Source organism: Equus przewalskii, chromosome 5, assembly GCF_037783145.1.
Source record: "Equus przewalskii isolate Varuska chromosome 5, EquPr2, whole genome shotgun sequence".
NCBI classification, from domain to species: Eukaryota; Metazoa; Chordata; class Mammalia; order Perissodactyla; family Equidae; genus Equus; species Equus przewalskii.
In genome coordinates this window covers 70,966,365-70,982,255 of record NC_091835.1, presented here as the reverse complement: position 1 = coordinate 70,982,255, position 15,891 = coordinate 70,966,365, and the positions used below count along the sequence as shown (strand labels likewise).

General features: G+C 55.7%; 1 protein-coding gene across 1 annotated transcript; it reads left to right on the top strand.

Annotated features, from left to right (window-relative positions):
• Window positions 1-6,049: 6,049 nt before the first annotated feature.
• On the top strand, window positions 6,050-13,531 carry KRT8 (keratin 8). Its single transcript, XM_070619589.1, is given in 10 exon segments — window positions 6,050-6,113; window positions 6,116-6,432; window positions 9,091-9,299; window positions 9,969-10,029; window positions 10,490-10,585; window positions 11,178-11,342; window positions 11,665-11,790; window positions 12,378-12,598; window positions 12,735-12,790; window positions 13,092-13,531. Coding segments are annotated over 10 exon segments (1,479 nt in total). The 5' UTR covers window positions 6,050-6,088; the 3' UTR covers window positions 13,295-13,531.
• The last annotated feature ends 2,360 nt before the right edge of the window (window positions 13,532-15,891 follow it).

Genomic DNA, 15,891 nt, shown 5'->3' with positions numbered 1-15,891 from the left:
TCAGGAAAGTAGGAAAGAGCCCCCTCTCTTCACCCTGAGCCTGCGGGGGGCCCGGCTGGTGTGTTAGAGTGGGCCCTTCCCTGGAACTCTTTGGAAAGTATGAGATATTAGGGAACTCAAAGGATCTTGTCCAATCCCACTTGTTATGGGTTTTTAAGGGCGTGCCTGGGGGATGTTTCTCAGACCACAAAGGGCTCCCCTTTACAAGCAGAGCCCTAGATTTTTCTGAGGAAATGGGGCTCAGTGGTGGGGGCTGAAAATGGAGACTAAAAAGTTTTCATCTCAGACAAGACTGACTCAGGCATCGCAGAGGTAAGAGAGCTCACCTCAGCATCCTTCCCCACCCTATGAGACCTCTGCCTACTCGGGGGACCCTCAGACCCAATGCTGACACTCTGCTCCTCTTCACATCAAAGCGTGCTGACCTCAGCCCACTTCTCTCAGGCCCTGTCCCTACTAGTGCCAGTGGGCCGAGCTGAGGACAGGCTCTCAGCTGTTAAACACCATGCTGCTCCTCCTGTCCCCCATCCTGGTACCGGAGTGTGATACAATGGTTAGGAGCACGGAGAAAGAGCCACACTGCTGTGTGACCTTGGGCAGGCTTCTTAATCTCATCTGGTAAAAATGGGGTGATTATGGCACATATTTTATAGGGTTCTCATGAAGATCAAATGAATTAATATCTGTAAGGCATTTTTCGTACCATATAAATATTATTATTAAAGCATTAGAATAAGTGGCATCATGTGTCTATGTCTCCCCAACAAACAGCGAAGGCCATTAGGGGCTCAGTTTCCTCGGAGCCTGCCCAACAGGTGCCTCGTATATGGTCAGCCACCAATATACTGAGTTAGTGACTAAGGACCCCTAATGGTCACTCTTCAACAGGGACTTTCAGGATAACTCTTGCCTTGACCAAAGGAGGCTCCCACCTGTCCCTAACTGGTGTAAAAGGAGCCAAAAAGCGATTTCTCTAAACTTTTTAGGCTGGTGCCTGATAAGCAAATGAGTGGATGAGTGAACGAACGGGTGAATAAAAACAGGGGGGAATCCCTGCCCCCACTCCCCACCTCGGTCCTCAGGTTGCCGGGCAGGAAATTCAGAACAACAGACCTCTGGACAATAGCTCCATTGCCAAGCAGCCCAGGCCATGGTAGTTGTCAGGGCTGGAGGGTGGGGAGGGGGTGGGGGAAGGGGGCTGAGTGGAGCCCCAGCTCCTTGCTGTCCCTCCCTCCCTCGTGCACTCCTGTCTGGTGACCTGGACACATCTTTAGAAAGCTTTTTTCCCCACAGTGGAGCTGTGGGCAGCCTGCCTGACTCCTTCCTTGGGTGTCTTCTGGGCACTCAGTCCCCCTAGGAAGCATTCTCCAGGGACTCCCTGCCTCCCACCCCCCCATCACTCGGGTCGCCCACCCTGCTGTCCTCACTGCCAGGACTGGGACCAGCTGGAGTCGTCTCTCAGTTGCTGTCTTGGTTCCTGGCCAGCATGGTGGAGTGTCAGGCTCTGGGGACTGGCCACTCTCTGTTTTCCTCCCTCAGGAGAAAACATGATCCTTTCTAGGTGGGGACCCTGCAGTGCTCTGGGCGTGGGCTCTGGCCTCCTTCCTCTGTGGAGAGAACAGTGTGCTCCTGGAGGTCTTGGTGGTGGGACCACAGCGAAAGCCTTGTGCTCAACCCTGGCTGCACAGAGGAAGCTTTAAAAAATGCTGATGGAGTGCAGCCCAGGCCATTTTGATGTGCGTGCTCCAGACAGAAAAGCTGAGTTGAGAGGAAGAACTCCAACAACCACATCCTCACACCTCACACAACAACTGCATCCTCCCACCCAGGCTTGACTGCTCATCCAATGGATGGCCTCTTCCGGTTTGGCATCCGTGGAGATGAAGCTGTGAGGATGTGAAGATGGGTGGGAGACCTCGTCGTCTCCAGGCTCTTGGGCTTCTGTCTCTTTTCCTCCACTATAACACCCACCTTGCCCCCCTCTCCCCATACTTGTTCTCTCCCACATCTCCTATCCAATCAAAATTTCAACTTAGAGAACGTTCATGGATGTCCAGTCTTCTATGTGTAAAGCTCCATGGTGGTGGGACATGGATAAGGCTCTGAGTCAGAGGATGTGGAAGTTCTAGTCCAAACCCCTATCTGACGAGGAATCCTCTGACGGTGAGCCCAGCAGACAGCTGGCAAGCAAGCCTTGGTCTTAAGACTTCTAGGCACAGGAGGTTGCTGCCTCTCTGGTGGTCCCTTCCCATTCGGGCAGGCTTTAATCATCAGAACCACCGTTTATCATGAAGAAAAATAGGCGCCACTTACTGAGCATTGACCACGAACACTTTTGGCCTTGAGGCACGCAGCACAAAAATCAGCAATCAAATCAACTTTATTATTCATGATGTGGCTTACTGATGACGGTACCCACCATCTGGGGCTTCCTACTGAAATCAATTGTTGTTGCTGCCTTGGTGCTAAACTCAGCTATTTCTATGCCAACAGTAGGATTTTTAAAGTGATTTCAGTGCTTTGGGGACACTGCCCTGGTGACTACTGAGAGGCAGGGGCCTCTTTACCTTCTGCATCGAAACAAATGCTTCCTTCCTATCCGCTGATCCCCGTGTTGGCCCGCAAAGCCCCCACTTTATATATGTGGCTGATTTATGCTTTTGGGTGCTTTTTTGGTAACAGCTTTTTTGAGCTGTAATTCACATACCGTACAATATACCCATTGAAAGTTTGCAATTCACTGATTTTTACCATTTTCACAGGCTCGCGCAACCCATCACCATCGAATTTAGAATACTGACATCATCCCCAAAAGAAACCCTGGGCTTTTTAGCAATCACCTCCGTTCCCCCCAGCCTGGGGGTGGTTTGGTAACCACAAATCTACTTTCTGTCTCCACGGAGTTGCCTATTCTGGACATTTCACATAAACAGAATCGTGCAATATGTGACCTTCTGTGACTGGCTTCCTTCGCTAAGGTCTTCAAGGTTTGTCCACGTTGTAGCATGTGGCAGGACTTCATTCCCTTTTATTGAGAATAATATCCCATCGTATGGATACGCCACATTTTGTTTATCTGTTCATCAACTGGGGGACACTTGGGTTGTTTCCATGTTGGTTCCTATGACTAGTGCTGTTGTCAGTGTGGTGTCTGTGTTATCAGTCCTGATCACCGAGAGGAACTTGTTTAGACCATCTTTTCTGATGATTGTGAGTGATGTAATGATAGCAGTTACCCTGTCTACCCACCTCTGCTCTCAGCCTTGACACATCTGCCCCGGGCTTCAGGGCCTCCTGGGATCATTCTGTGCCTTCGCTGTGGCCCATGGTGGTGGGGGTGGTGTTGGGGGGGATGGACGGGACATGGGACAGGATGACCCATGGGACAGGGGACAGGCACAGGGACGAGGACGAGTGTCCCTCCCTCCCTTCTGCTCTCCAGGAAAGGCACTTTGGGGCAGCGTCATCTGGGTCGGGCACAGCCTGTGCAAACACTTTCCCTTTTGTTGGGCGGGCAGCGTGTGCGGATCACAGAGGCCAGAGACAGCCATACAAGGAGTTGTACCTGCTGGCCGCCCCAGGCCGGTTTTCTTCCCTCACCACTTGGCTGTAGTCCCGGGGCCTGCCCTTCTGCTCCACCCTGGAATCCCAGGCAGGGGCCGGTGGAGAGGAAGGCCCTGGCTTCTGGTCTTGCACAGAGGCTGAGCATGGGGCTTTGGGGGAAGGGTCGGCTGGGGTCTCTGGGCAATAGGGAGCCGACAGATGAGATGCAAACACTTCAGGCCCTGGATTGTTCTGGGCTGCCCTACAGCCTGACAACCACTGGGTCCCTTGTAGCCCCCTTTGTCCTCCTGTTAAACAAAAGGCACTCCTGGAACCAGGGAACTAGGCGGGAGGGGCGGAGGGGCTGAGATTTCAGGGAGGGCTCTGGGTTGCTGTTTTGTGCTCAGGACTTCAGGTCCCTCCCCCCCATCTGCCCAGGTCCACCGACAGAGTGTGGGGGAGGGGAAGAAGCGGGGAGCCGGTTGTGCTCCCTGCCCAGGGCTGCTCTACCTGTTTGACCAGCTCCTCCTTCTCTCCTTCCGCCTTCTCTGTCCTTGGTTTGGCATCCGGCCATACTCCCTCCCTTTGGTCTCTGGAAGGAGAAGTCTCTCTCCCCTGCTAGGGGTGGTGTTTGTTAGGGAGGGGGTGGCGTGCATTCAAATCACTCTTTGGAAAATTAAGCATTGTTTAAAGGGGCCAGGAGAGGGCCTGGTGCAAACAGGTACTAACTGGATTTCCGTCTGCCTGGTTTAGCACGTCAGGACACCAGAGCCTGGGGAGGCGGGGGAGAAAGGGATGTGGTCATTGTGTTCCCTCTGGGAGCCTCTGGATTTGTCTCTCTGGAAGGGACTTCAAAGAGTGTCCTTGTGTGTGTGTGTGGTCTGGTGTGAGGGGAGCTCGACTGTGTGCCTGTCTTCTTGGATTTATGTCTATCCCCTGAGGAGGGGGCTCCTGGGTCTCCTTCCCTCTGGGTAGGGGGCCACATGCCTGTCCTGGGAGCTGGGGGTCTCTGCTAGGGAAGGATGGGGAGGAATCCGTATATGTCCCTCCTGGCAGGTGGGCTGTCCTAGTGCCCCCAGTCCCTGCGGAGGGGCTGTGGGCCGTCTGTCCCTTTCCCCTCTGGGCATCTGGGTATGTGGCATCTGTTGGTCTCTCTAGTTAAGAGCCATCCATTCCCCATTTCATGCCCTGCAGGATCTTTCAGAGAATCCAGCCACAGCCATCAGGTAATTGCAGCTGGAATCTCTGCCTCGGGGACCCAAACCTCCTGCCTTCCACCCACAGCCTGCCCCACCCGGCCCTGCCTAGGCCTGGGGTGCCTTGCTCAGCTCCCCATTCTCCTGCCTTCTGCAGGTGCGTGCTGTGCCCAGGCCTGCTCTCCTGACTCACTCTGTAATGGGTTCAGGGAGACAGGTGCAGGGACTCTTTCTTCATCTCCTCTGGCCAGTTGGGGGCCTGGGAAGAGAAGGAGGGCCCGTGGCTTCAGACTGACTCACCATCAGTGACCCCTCTCCACCCCACCCCACATACCCCACTCCTGCCTTCCTTTCCGTGATTCATGCCCTGGGAGCTGTGGCAGTAAGAATAATGAAGACCCCTGACCACCTGGCTCCCCTCTTGCCTGAGCTGCCGTGGCCCCTCTACCTCTTTGGCCCTCTTCTTTGCTCTCCGTGCTCTTGAGCAAGCCTCACCACGTTCAGCCTGGCCCGGGAGTCCTGTGATCTTGGGAGGAGAGGAGGGCGCTGGGTTGTGTCCAGGAAGAGTACTGTGCAGGATCTCACTTTATTGTGCAGCTACAGACCCAGAGGGAAGACTGCCAGTGTGTGTGTGTGTGTGTGTGTGTGTGTGTGTGTGTGTTCATTCATTCCTTCCACAAATATTTACCCAGACCCTCTCGGCACTACACCAGGTGCTGAGCGTTCAGCAGTCACTGAGGAGAGCCTGGGCACATGGTTGACCTCCGGGTCAAGGATCCGGAACCCAGGTGCCCTGCCCTCCAGCCTGGGCAGACCTTCGTAATTGCTCTGGGGAGAGACAAACACGGGGTGGTGTCTTTGGAGAGTCAACTGCTCAGGGGAGACCCGAATGCCAGGGATCCCTTTCCTGCTGGGCTTCCCAGTCATTGCGTTTATTTCCCACAGGAGGGAAGGAGACAAGACCCAGGAGTTGGGGTTGCAACGGCTGGGTGACCCCGGGCATGACCGTTCCGGACAGCTTGTGCAAGGCCTGCTGGTTCCTGCCAGTTTCACATTCATTGAATTGCTCTTTTCTGGGCTTCTGGGGTGGCGCTGGAATTGGCTCCTGGGTGGGAGCAGCTCTCTGCTGCCCCCACCTGAGTCCGGCCTGTAGGTGGCAGGTGTCCGGTTAGGCCCGGCCCCCTCAGGGCCTAGCCACTCAGGTACGAGGCCCATCCCCTCCCCTTGGGCTGGGCTCTCCCTTATAAAGGGCCATCCTGGGGCCCTGTCCCCCACCTAGAAGCAGCTTCTCCGCTCCTTCTTGAATCTCCATCTGGTTCGGCTTACTTGCCTCCACTCCAACCTCCACCATGTCCATCAGGATGACCAAGAGCTCCACAAGGTGTCCTCCGTCCCCCGGGCCTTCAGCAGCCGCTCGTACACCAGTGCACCTGGCGCCCGCATCAGCTCCTCAAGCTTCTCCCGAGTGGGGAGCAGTAGCAGCAGCTTCCGGAGTGGCCTGGGCAGCGGCATGAGTCTGGTCGGGGGTTACGGCGGGCTCGGGAGTGCAGGGGGCATCACCGCTGTCACAGTGAACCAGAGCCTGCTGACCCCCATTAAGCTGGAGGTGGACCCCAACATCCAGGTCGTGCGCACCCAGGAGAAGGAGCAGATCAAGACCCTCAACAACAAGTTTGCCTCCTTCATCGACAAGGTGAGGGCTCCCCCTGCGTGGCTGGCTGTGCCTGGGGCCCCACGAGGGTCTGCGCCCTTTCACTTGGTCTCCCCGTCGGTGGGCACATCCCACTGGCGTCCTGTTGGGCCCCACCACTCTGGCAGCGCTCTCCCTTCCAACCTGTGACTCACTCCTTCCATGCACTGTGGTTCTCGCTGGCACGGGGATGGGGAGAGGGTCTGGGCCGCTCTGACTCTCAATCTCGCGGCTTCCTCACTCCCTCCCCCATCTCGCCTCAACCCGATTTCTGACGTCTGTAAAACTTTCTGCCTGGGAGAATCCCGGAGTCCAGCTGTCGGGTGGGATGGGAGGCCCATCCTCCAGGTTCACCCTCCTCCCTTAGCACCGCCCCGAGCGCTTCTTAAAGTTGCCCCTGTGCTTTTTATTCACATTATTTTTTAATGGTGATTTGATAGGATTCTGGGAGGAGGAAGTGGGTGTCTTGATTCAGACGGGCAAATATTGATTGAGGCCTGTGGCGCCCCAGGGCCCGAGTGTGGGGGCACCACGATGAGTCAGAACTTGGCCCCTGCCCCGGCAGCCTGCAGTGTGGGCGGGTCTCATGGGGGTGAGGGCCAGGCGGCCGTCTTGGGACGCGCTCCTCCACCGGGGAGCTCTGAGCGTCTGGGGTTGGGGGGTGTGTCGGGGTTGGGTGGGGTGGGGTGGGGTAGGGAGGTGCCAAGGGCTAGCTTCAGGAAAGTCCATCCAGGATTCAAAGTCTGCGGGCGTTGGACAGCCCCCCCGGGTTTCATGTCCGGTTAAACCCGAGTTTATGGCTTCAGATAACGCCTCTGTTCGCCAACGCCCCTCTCCCTCCTCGGCCCTTGTCCCTTTCACCCTTCCCTACCCGGCTCCGCCCCAATGGCCTGGCTCCGCTTCCCCAGTGGAGGCGCCAGGCCGGATTTTGCAGCCTTGGGGGGCGGAGGCGCTGCCTCAGGGGCCCAGCGCGCCCGAGGATTGGGCCCCTCCCCGCTGACTGGCCGCTGGGCGGCATTGTGGGAACGGAAGGAGGGAAATCCTGGGGCAGATCGGCGCCCAGAGGAATCGGAGTCCCCCCAGGAAGTCGGCCTTCCCCCGTTCTTTGGGGAGGGCTGGCTGGTTCCTTGGTTCGAAGCGCCCTTGGCTGGACTTCTTGACCGCGTTTTGCAAGCCCTGGGGTCCCCGCAGCGAGTAGTTAAGCAAGGCTCTGAGTCCGAATCCCTGGTTCCCAGTCCTTTGATGACTACCTTGCTAGATCTGACTTCCTCATCTATAAAACGGGCTTGATAATCCCTAAATCACAGAGGTTTGCCGAGTCAGGCGTGTAATGTGTGCAAAGAGTTTAGCAATGCTTGGCCCATGGTAAGCAGTCCATTAAAGCGAAATGTTATAATCACTTTTTTAAAAAAATAATTTTGGGGAAGAATGACCTGGAGTGAAAGAGATTTACAAAGAAGGACTCCTTGGATCTGGACTGGCCCCTTAGCCTTCTCTTCTAAGTCCCTGCAATTTGAAAAATGTTACGGGGGGGCCCCCGTGGTGCAGCAGTTAAGTTGGAAGGTTCCACTTTGGCGCCCAGGGTTCACCACTTTGGATCCTGGGCGTGGACCTACACACTGCTTATCAAGCCATGCAGTGGTAGGCGTCCCACATACAAAGTAGAGGAAGATGGGCACAGATGTTAGCTCAGGCCAGTCTTCCTCAGCAAAAAGAGGAGGATTGGCAGCAGATGTTAGCTCAGGGCTAATCTTCAAAAAAAAAAAAAAAGAAAAGAAAAATGTTACAACTTTGGATGGATTAAGAAAAATGCATTCTTCTTCTTGGAACCAGTCTATTATTTTTAAAAAAACATTTCCCCTCTACCATGCCTTAATTTCATCCTCACCTCTGGATTCCTTGAGCCCCAGGAACCCAGGACCTTTGTGTTAGGGTAGGAGGAGAGGGTTGTGGATGCAGAGGTGGGGAGGAGGGGGTCTTCAGTCTGCAGACAGATCTACCTAGTCTCTTGCCTCTTCCCTGGAGGAAAGTGACTTCTGCACAGCGATGGGGCTCCTGAGGGCCTGCCTGAGTTCCTTCAGGCCACTGCAGGGTTGAGGACACCCAGGCTCAGAGAGGGGAAGCAACTCAGGTTATGCAGCACAGGTTAGCAGCAGTGTTCCAGCCCAAACCCAGGTCTTCTGGCCACTGCTCTCCAGGCCGTAGGGCTGAAGGTTCCCTATCATCTGTATGAGTCCCTCAAGGCCACTCCAAAGAATGATGATGATGATAATATTATTTGATATGAACAATTGACATTTCCTTTTTTAATCTTATATAAAGTGTTGATCAAAACTTGGCTGTTTTTATTGATCTCTAATATACAATCTAAGTAAATAAGACCTGCTTGTTCTGCAAACACAGCTTCAACATAACTCTCTCCTAGCCGTCCGTTCCAACCACGCCCCTCCCCCCAGCACAAGAGGGACATGTCCCCCCCCTCCCCACCCATGCTGTCTCTCTCAGGTCATAGGTGGTCCTCCCAGAGCAGCTTAGCAGGTCCCTGCGTTCTGGAGACCCCACTGCTTGGGGAGCGGGTTAGGGGAAAAGACAGTGCTTGCTTCCCCCAGGCTCTGAGCTGCGCCTGATGGGGACCTTTTTGCTTCCTCCTCCCTCATGCAGGTGCGGCATCTGGAACAGCAGAACAAGATTCTGGAGACCAAGTGGAGCTTCCTGCAGCAGCAGAAGACGGCTCGGAGCAACATGGACAACATGTTCGAGAGTTATATCAACAACCTGCGGCGGCAGCTGGACGCCCTGGGCCAGGAGAAGCTGAAGCTGGAGGTGGAGCTGGGCAACATGCAGGGGCTGGTGGAGGACTTCAAGAATAAGTGAGCCATCCTCCTCTCCCCCCCCCTCCCCCCCCCCGTAATGGAAGTCATCTTGCCCTGCCCCACCCCTTGGGACCAGAGGCTTGAGACCCCGTGGCCCACTGCTTGTTGGGCAGTGCAGTCTTATATGATCAGGGTGACCATATGACCAGGTTTTCTCAGGACAGTCTGGGTTTAGCCTACTGTCCCAGCATAATTGCTAATAACACTCACCCTCTTTCAATCTCAGAACTGTTTAGATTAAAACAAACTATGTGTTTCCGTTTATGTTGTAAACCTACGGTGAGAGAGACAGGTAGCCAACAGACCTCTGAGGTATATGTACAGCCCTGGCCCCTATTTATTCCTTACGCCTGATTCCCAACACACCCCAGAAAGTTCTGTCTGAGGTCTCATGTCAGTTCCCGTTGCTAAGCCTCCTAATATGCCTGATCCAGTGTGTATTCCTGGGTTTGGAGAGAGAGGTCCTGCTCTAGGCCTTTGCACTGGCTGATGACAGCATGGGGTAGGGGTGGGGGGAGAGCAGCTGGCTGGACAGAAGGACCAGCCCAGTCCTCTCATATCCTACATCTCCATGAGCTGAATTTTCTAGATGTTCTTGCCCCCCTCCAAGACCCAGGCAACCTCACCTGTGCCTTCCTCCTCTGATGGGAAGTCTTTCCTCACCAGGTATGAGGACGAGATCAACAAGCGCACGGAGAAGGAGAATGAGTTTGTCCTCATCAAGAAGGTGAGGGGTCCCCGCCCCCCAGACCCTGGAGGCTGGGCCTAGAGACTTGGACTCAAGGCTTTCTGGGTTCTGTCCGTAAGCGTTTTGAAGTATGGGACAACATCAGGGTGCCTCTAGGTATATAGCATAGAAAGGCAGACAAGGACAGAGAGGTACTTAGCTGCATTTGGACAGAACTCTGGACATCGATGTTGGGACGTGGTTAAGAAAAGGGAGCAGTGGAATTGGAGGTCTGGTAGAGGAGGAGGGGCGGGGGAGGGGGAGAGCTGCAGGAAGGCGAGATAAAGGTGTTTGGGCTGGGGATGCAGGTGTGATGGGCAGAGGCTGGGCTGGAGGATCAGGCCACAAAGTGAGGTGGGGAAGGCCATTAGTTGGAAGCTTCTAAGTCCAGGCCTTCAGTGGCCCTGGGTTGGGGTCGGGCGTGCGCACTCAGCTCAGGCCCTGCCTCCCCCACCCCCAGGATGTGGATGAAGCTTACATGAACAAGGTAGAGCTGGAGTCCCGCCTGGAAGGGCTGACCGATGAGATCAACTTCTTCAGGCAGCTGTATGAAGAGGTATGTTCTTGGGGGCTGGAGACTGAGGTTCCCCCAGCCCAAGCCCCGAGTGCACCGACAAGGGAGCCCCACTAAACAGTTACAGCGACCAAGATGAACCCAGCGTGGATGCTCCATGTGTTCTGTCCCCCTCCATGAGGGAGGGTTTACTACCCCACTGCACAGATGAGAACATGGGCTCAGAGGACTGAAACAGCCTGTCTAAGGTCGTCACACACAGAACAAGGACCCACCTGCAACTCAGGCCCGCGCTGTCCCGAAGCCTTTGTCCTGGGCTTTGGGGCCCTTTGGGAGCCCTCTGCGGGCTCAGTATTGGTAGCTGAGAGCGTGGATGGGCTCTGCCCCTCTGGTTCCTCACCCAAAGCCAGGTTTCCTTTCATGCCTGCCTCGTTTCATCTTTACTGCCCTGCAGGTCCGGGTCTCTGCCCCATCTTCCTTCTTCAGGAACTCTGCCATCTCCCAATCCTAACTCCCACCTGCCCCTCTCCTCTGTTGCTGGCCCCTTGACTTGTCCCCTAAGGAAGGCCCTTCTGCAAAGGGGGGCTCCTTATGTGCAGGCACAGAGCCTCCCCCCCTCCCCTCCCCACCACAGGAGATCCGTGAGCTGCAGTCCCAGATCTCGGACACATCTGTGGTCCTCTCCATGGACAACAACCGCTCCCTGGACCTGGACGGCATCATTGCCGAAGTCAAGGCCCAGTACGAGGACATCGCCAACCGCAGCCGATTGGAAGCAGAGTTCATGTACCAGATCAAGGTGAGGAACAGGGTCACTAGGCTGCCCTCCACTCCTGGCCAGTTCTCTGCCCTCGTCCATGATGATGGAACAGAATTTCAAACTCCACTCTGCCTGCTGTAGACTGGGCCTGCTGAGTGGGTGCTGGAGAGATGGGGAGATGGGGGCGTCCCCTTGCCCGGAGGCCTGGAAGAAGGCCTTCAGTGGTGTGTGTGTGGGGGGATGGGGTGGGATGACCTGGGCTCTGGTGACTGGGCTGAGAGGGCACTCCCCTTTGGATGGAGGGCACCTTGGGTTCCAGGGGGTGCCCTCTCGAGCCCCACTTCTCATCTCACACCCGCAGTACGAGGAGCTGCAGACACTGGCTGGGAAGCACGGTGATGACCTCCGTCGCACAAAGACGGAGATTTCTGAGACGAACCGGAACATCAACCGACTCCGGGCTGAGATCGATGGCCTCAAAGGCCAGGTCTGGGCTGGATGGGGGGTGGGAGAGGATGCAGAGACACATCTGGGTGACAGGAGATAGTGCAGGAAGGAGGGAGGGGTCTGGGGGTTGGGGAAGGGATCCTAGATCAGAGTTTGGGAGTTGGAGGGGCAGCTATGTCCAGCTTCCTGAATGGCTACTGAGGGGCTGAGGGATGCTGAGGAGGTCATGGGGGCCATGGCAGGGGTCAAAGGGGGCTGGGCAGGTAGGTTGGGGTCCAGGATGGGTCCCCCAAGCCTGCTTTATTTTGTCTGTCTTATATATCAGGGTAGGATTGGGCTCTGCTGCTGTAAGGAAGTCTAGAAAGTAGAGATCTAGCCTAGTTAGGGTGGCGATAATGCCTTGTGGTGTCCTGGGTGAGAAGTCTGTGCAGGGAAGTGCCTGGAAGCTGCTCATTTCCCCATTCCGCCTCCTGAATCTTGTCAGTAGCATTTTCTTTGAGCTGGATGGAGTTGGTTAGTCTAGATCAGGGAGGGGGTCACTAAAGGAGGGGAAACGGAGGGTAAGCGCAGGGGGAGGAGGCCACCAGATTTTGCTCTACCTGCTTACCTGTGCCTCTCCCCGCCCAGAATGCTGCCCTGGAGGCCGCCATCGCGGATGCTGAGCAGCGTGGGGAGCTGGCTATCAAGGATGCTCAGGACAAGGTGACCGAGCTGGAGGTTGCTCTGAGAACGGCCAAGCAGGACATGGCGCGACAGCTGCGCGAGTACCAGGAGCTGATGAACGTCAAGCTGGCCCTGGACGTGGAGATCGCCACCTACCGCAAGCTGCTGGAGGGCGAGGAGAGCCGGTGGGTGTGGTGGCCTCTGTCTGGCCTTGGTACCCCATCCCTGGGACCTGGGGTGGGGAAGGGTGGGACTTGGGTCCTGTGTCCTGGGACAGGGCTGGGAGTTGGTCTTGACATCCTACGTGTCCTCTGGGTACAGGCTGGAGTCTGGGATGCAGAACTTGAGCATCCATACCAAGACCAGCAGCTACTCAGGTGGGTGTCCTGGCCTTGGGGTGCAGGGCCGGGGGGTGGGGCCTTTTTACACAGCTCCTATACATTTCCCTCTTGTACGGCTGAGGAAGCTGGGGCCCAGTTAATGTCCTGTCCAAGGTCACATAGCTAATATCAAAGCGGTCCCACTCTGCTCTTGGTTTTCCCCAACAATCCTTGAGTCCTGAACCAGGGCACTTCCCACACCTGGGGACGAGGTAGGGAGTGGCAGGGAGAAGGGGGCCTGGACCCTGATGTGCGCACGGGCTCCTGGGCTCATGTGGCTGCCTCTGTCCCTGCCCAGGTGGGCTGAGCTCTACGACCTTCGGGGGCCTTACAAGCCCTGGCCTCAGCTATGGCCTGAGCTCCTTCCAGTCCAGCTTCAGCTCTGGTGGGAGCTCCGGCCCCATCAAGCTCATCGGCCCCCCCTCGGCCATCGTGGTGAAGAAGATTGAGACCCGCGATGGGAAGCTGGTGTCCGAGTCGTCTGATATCCTGCCCAAGTGAACCACCCCTGCCATGCCTCCCAGCCTCCCCACTTCCCTGGCTGCCCCGGAGGCTCTGGGGCGGGGAGCTGTGCAGGGGAGCGTTGGAACAGGAGGCCCACCAGAGGCTCAGCCCCAGTCCTCAGCCCACCCTTGGGGGGAATCTACTGCTCGGGGTACCCCCTTTTCCATGCCCCCACTAAAGGCCAATTCAAGTGTCTTTTCCAAAATAAAGCCTTTGCTGGCTCTGTCAACCCTCTGCTGTGTGCAGCCCTTGTCCATGGTGTGGGAGAGACGTGGTCAGGAGGCCTCCTCCTGGGACTCAGAAGCTGGGGGGCCTGGGCAGTGGGGGGCCCTGGGGAGGAAAATCTGGCCTTCTTGAGGCTGTTCCCAGAGAGACTTCTTTGCTGAAAGCTCGTCCATGCCTTGGTCATTAACGTGCTCTCAAATACCCCATGTCATTTTATCTGTGCAACAAACCCCGTGAGGCAGGCAGAGGGGTCTTAGGCTGTCTTCTCAGGAGAGAGTCTAGTTTCCATTCTCGTAGGAGGAGGTCGGCCTCAGGACCACTGCAGATAAGGCAAGCCAACCTCAGAGAGACCAAGTAATTGGCCTAAGTAGAAAGTGGCAGATCTGGGCTTCGAGCCCAGGCCTGTCCGGTTCTCCAGCCTGTGCTCCTCCTCAGCCAGACCCATGGTGCTCCCCTGGTGGCCAGAGATGGCTTTTTACCATCTTCATTCCTTTATAGCCGGGGACCAAGGAGTCCTGGTTGGGGACTAAGGAGTCCTGGTTTTCTCGCCCCTTAGAGGCCCAGAGTCCATTCTTATGGACTGGGCGTGTCACACCCACGGTTTCTGAAGCCAAGATAGTATGGGACTTGGCACCGAAGGGTGGGCTCTTCCCAGCTCCACTCGCGGTCTCACCCATCCTAGCTTTCTATTTCTACGCCTTTACATGGCGTTTATGTCGTATATATGGCCGAGTATGTGCAGGGCGTGTGCATTCTGTGTTTGCATGTGGAGGGTGTGCTGTGTGCATATGGGTGTGTATAGGTTCTGTGAAGTGTGTAAAGGGGTTCACCTATCTTTGTTGAAACACAGTCTCCAGGGGGCAAGGGAGGAGCAGAGGTTTCCGACACAGCTGGGTGCAGCGGTACATCTCCGACGCTTGGCTCCACAGCCGCCCCGACGGAGTCCAGGCAGACACATTGGCCCCTTAGCCCTGGACTAAGTGTGGACAAGCCCTCACTTAGCACGACTGAGATGGGGGCATTTGCAGACTTCCCAAAATACCAAGGGAGAATAAACACATGCAGAGGGTACAGTAGTCGGGACAGGCTGGCGCACGATGCTCAGGTTCTGGCCCTGCTGTGGGGTCTCTGGGGCCCCTGTCTCCTTCCCAGCCCCTATGTTCCTACCCGAGGGCGGGTCTCGCTACCTGCGTAGCTACCCACCTCAATGGAGCTGCTTCCAGGCTGATCCCAGGCATTCTGCCTCCCCCACCCTGTCCCACCCAGTGCTGGAGCCAGGGCCAGGGTTCTGGACTCTGTCACAATAAAGGACTTCACTCTTCGACGATAAAACTAACAGCACCATTATCTAGAGAAGTGGCTCTCTAACCATTTTGGCTGCAGCTCCCAGGAAGAAATTCACTTTTATCACGACCTGCAAACATTTATATTATATACATATATAAATGAAACAGAAAATTCATAAAACCGTAGCAGCCTCCCGCCCTCTGTCCCTGAGGACTAGCCCACTCGCCAGGGCCCGGGAGTCCGGAGGGTGGTGGGAGAGCCCATAGCAGGTGTGGCACCTGGTGAGAGGGACTTCTTGCCCCCTGAGGCCCCAAGTCAATATTTCCAACTGTGCCCCACCCGTTCCTCCCTGAAGCAGGCCACCTGTCTTATCAGGTCCTGCCCCCAGTTGATGGGGGTGCTGGGGCAACCAAGGGCCCCAACCAATGGTCTCCTGGGGTTTCCACGCCCCGGTGTTTGCTCTGGGAAAGGCAGGCAAGCTCAGGGAGGACTCCCCGTCCCTCCCTCCCTCCTTCCTCTCCAGGTTACTGTGTATCTACCGTGTGATCCAGGGCACTCACATTCAGGCGACCTCATCCATCTACCTTCCCGTACTTAAACAAACATGAGAGCCGGACATCAAATTGTCACTTAGATGAGGAAACTGAGGAAGGATGGGAGGTAACACTTCTTAAATATGTCCTGGACGGCAGATCTTGTGTTGCATCACATTCCAAGCCTCCAACGGTCTTGTGAGGCAGGTATTAAAATCCCCATTTTACGCACGCAGACTGCCTGAGGTTCCACCGTAAGCCACAGAAGTGGGGTCCCGAAGCTCTGGCTGGGGCTTTTTTTTGACAATTCTAGATTCTTACCATATGGGCATACATAGCTCAAACATTTTAACCTGGTTCTTGTTTTTGAATAGGTAACAAGAGTCCCTTGTAGACAATTCTAAAGTACTAGGAACAATTCCTTCCTCACCAGTCACCCAGTTTCTCTCTGAGAGGGTAACTAATGTTACCAGTTTCTTGTAATTCATTTTGGGTGGCGTTTCTGTATCCCTAATTCTTTAGGTACAGATGCATATAATGTATATTTGT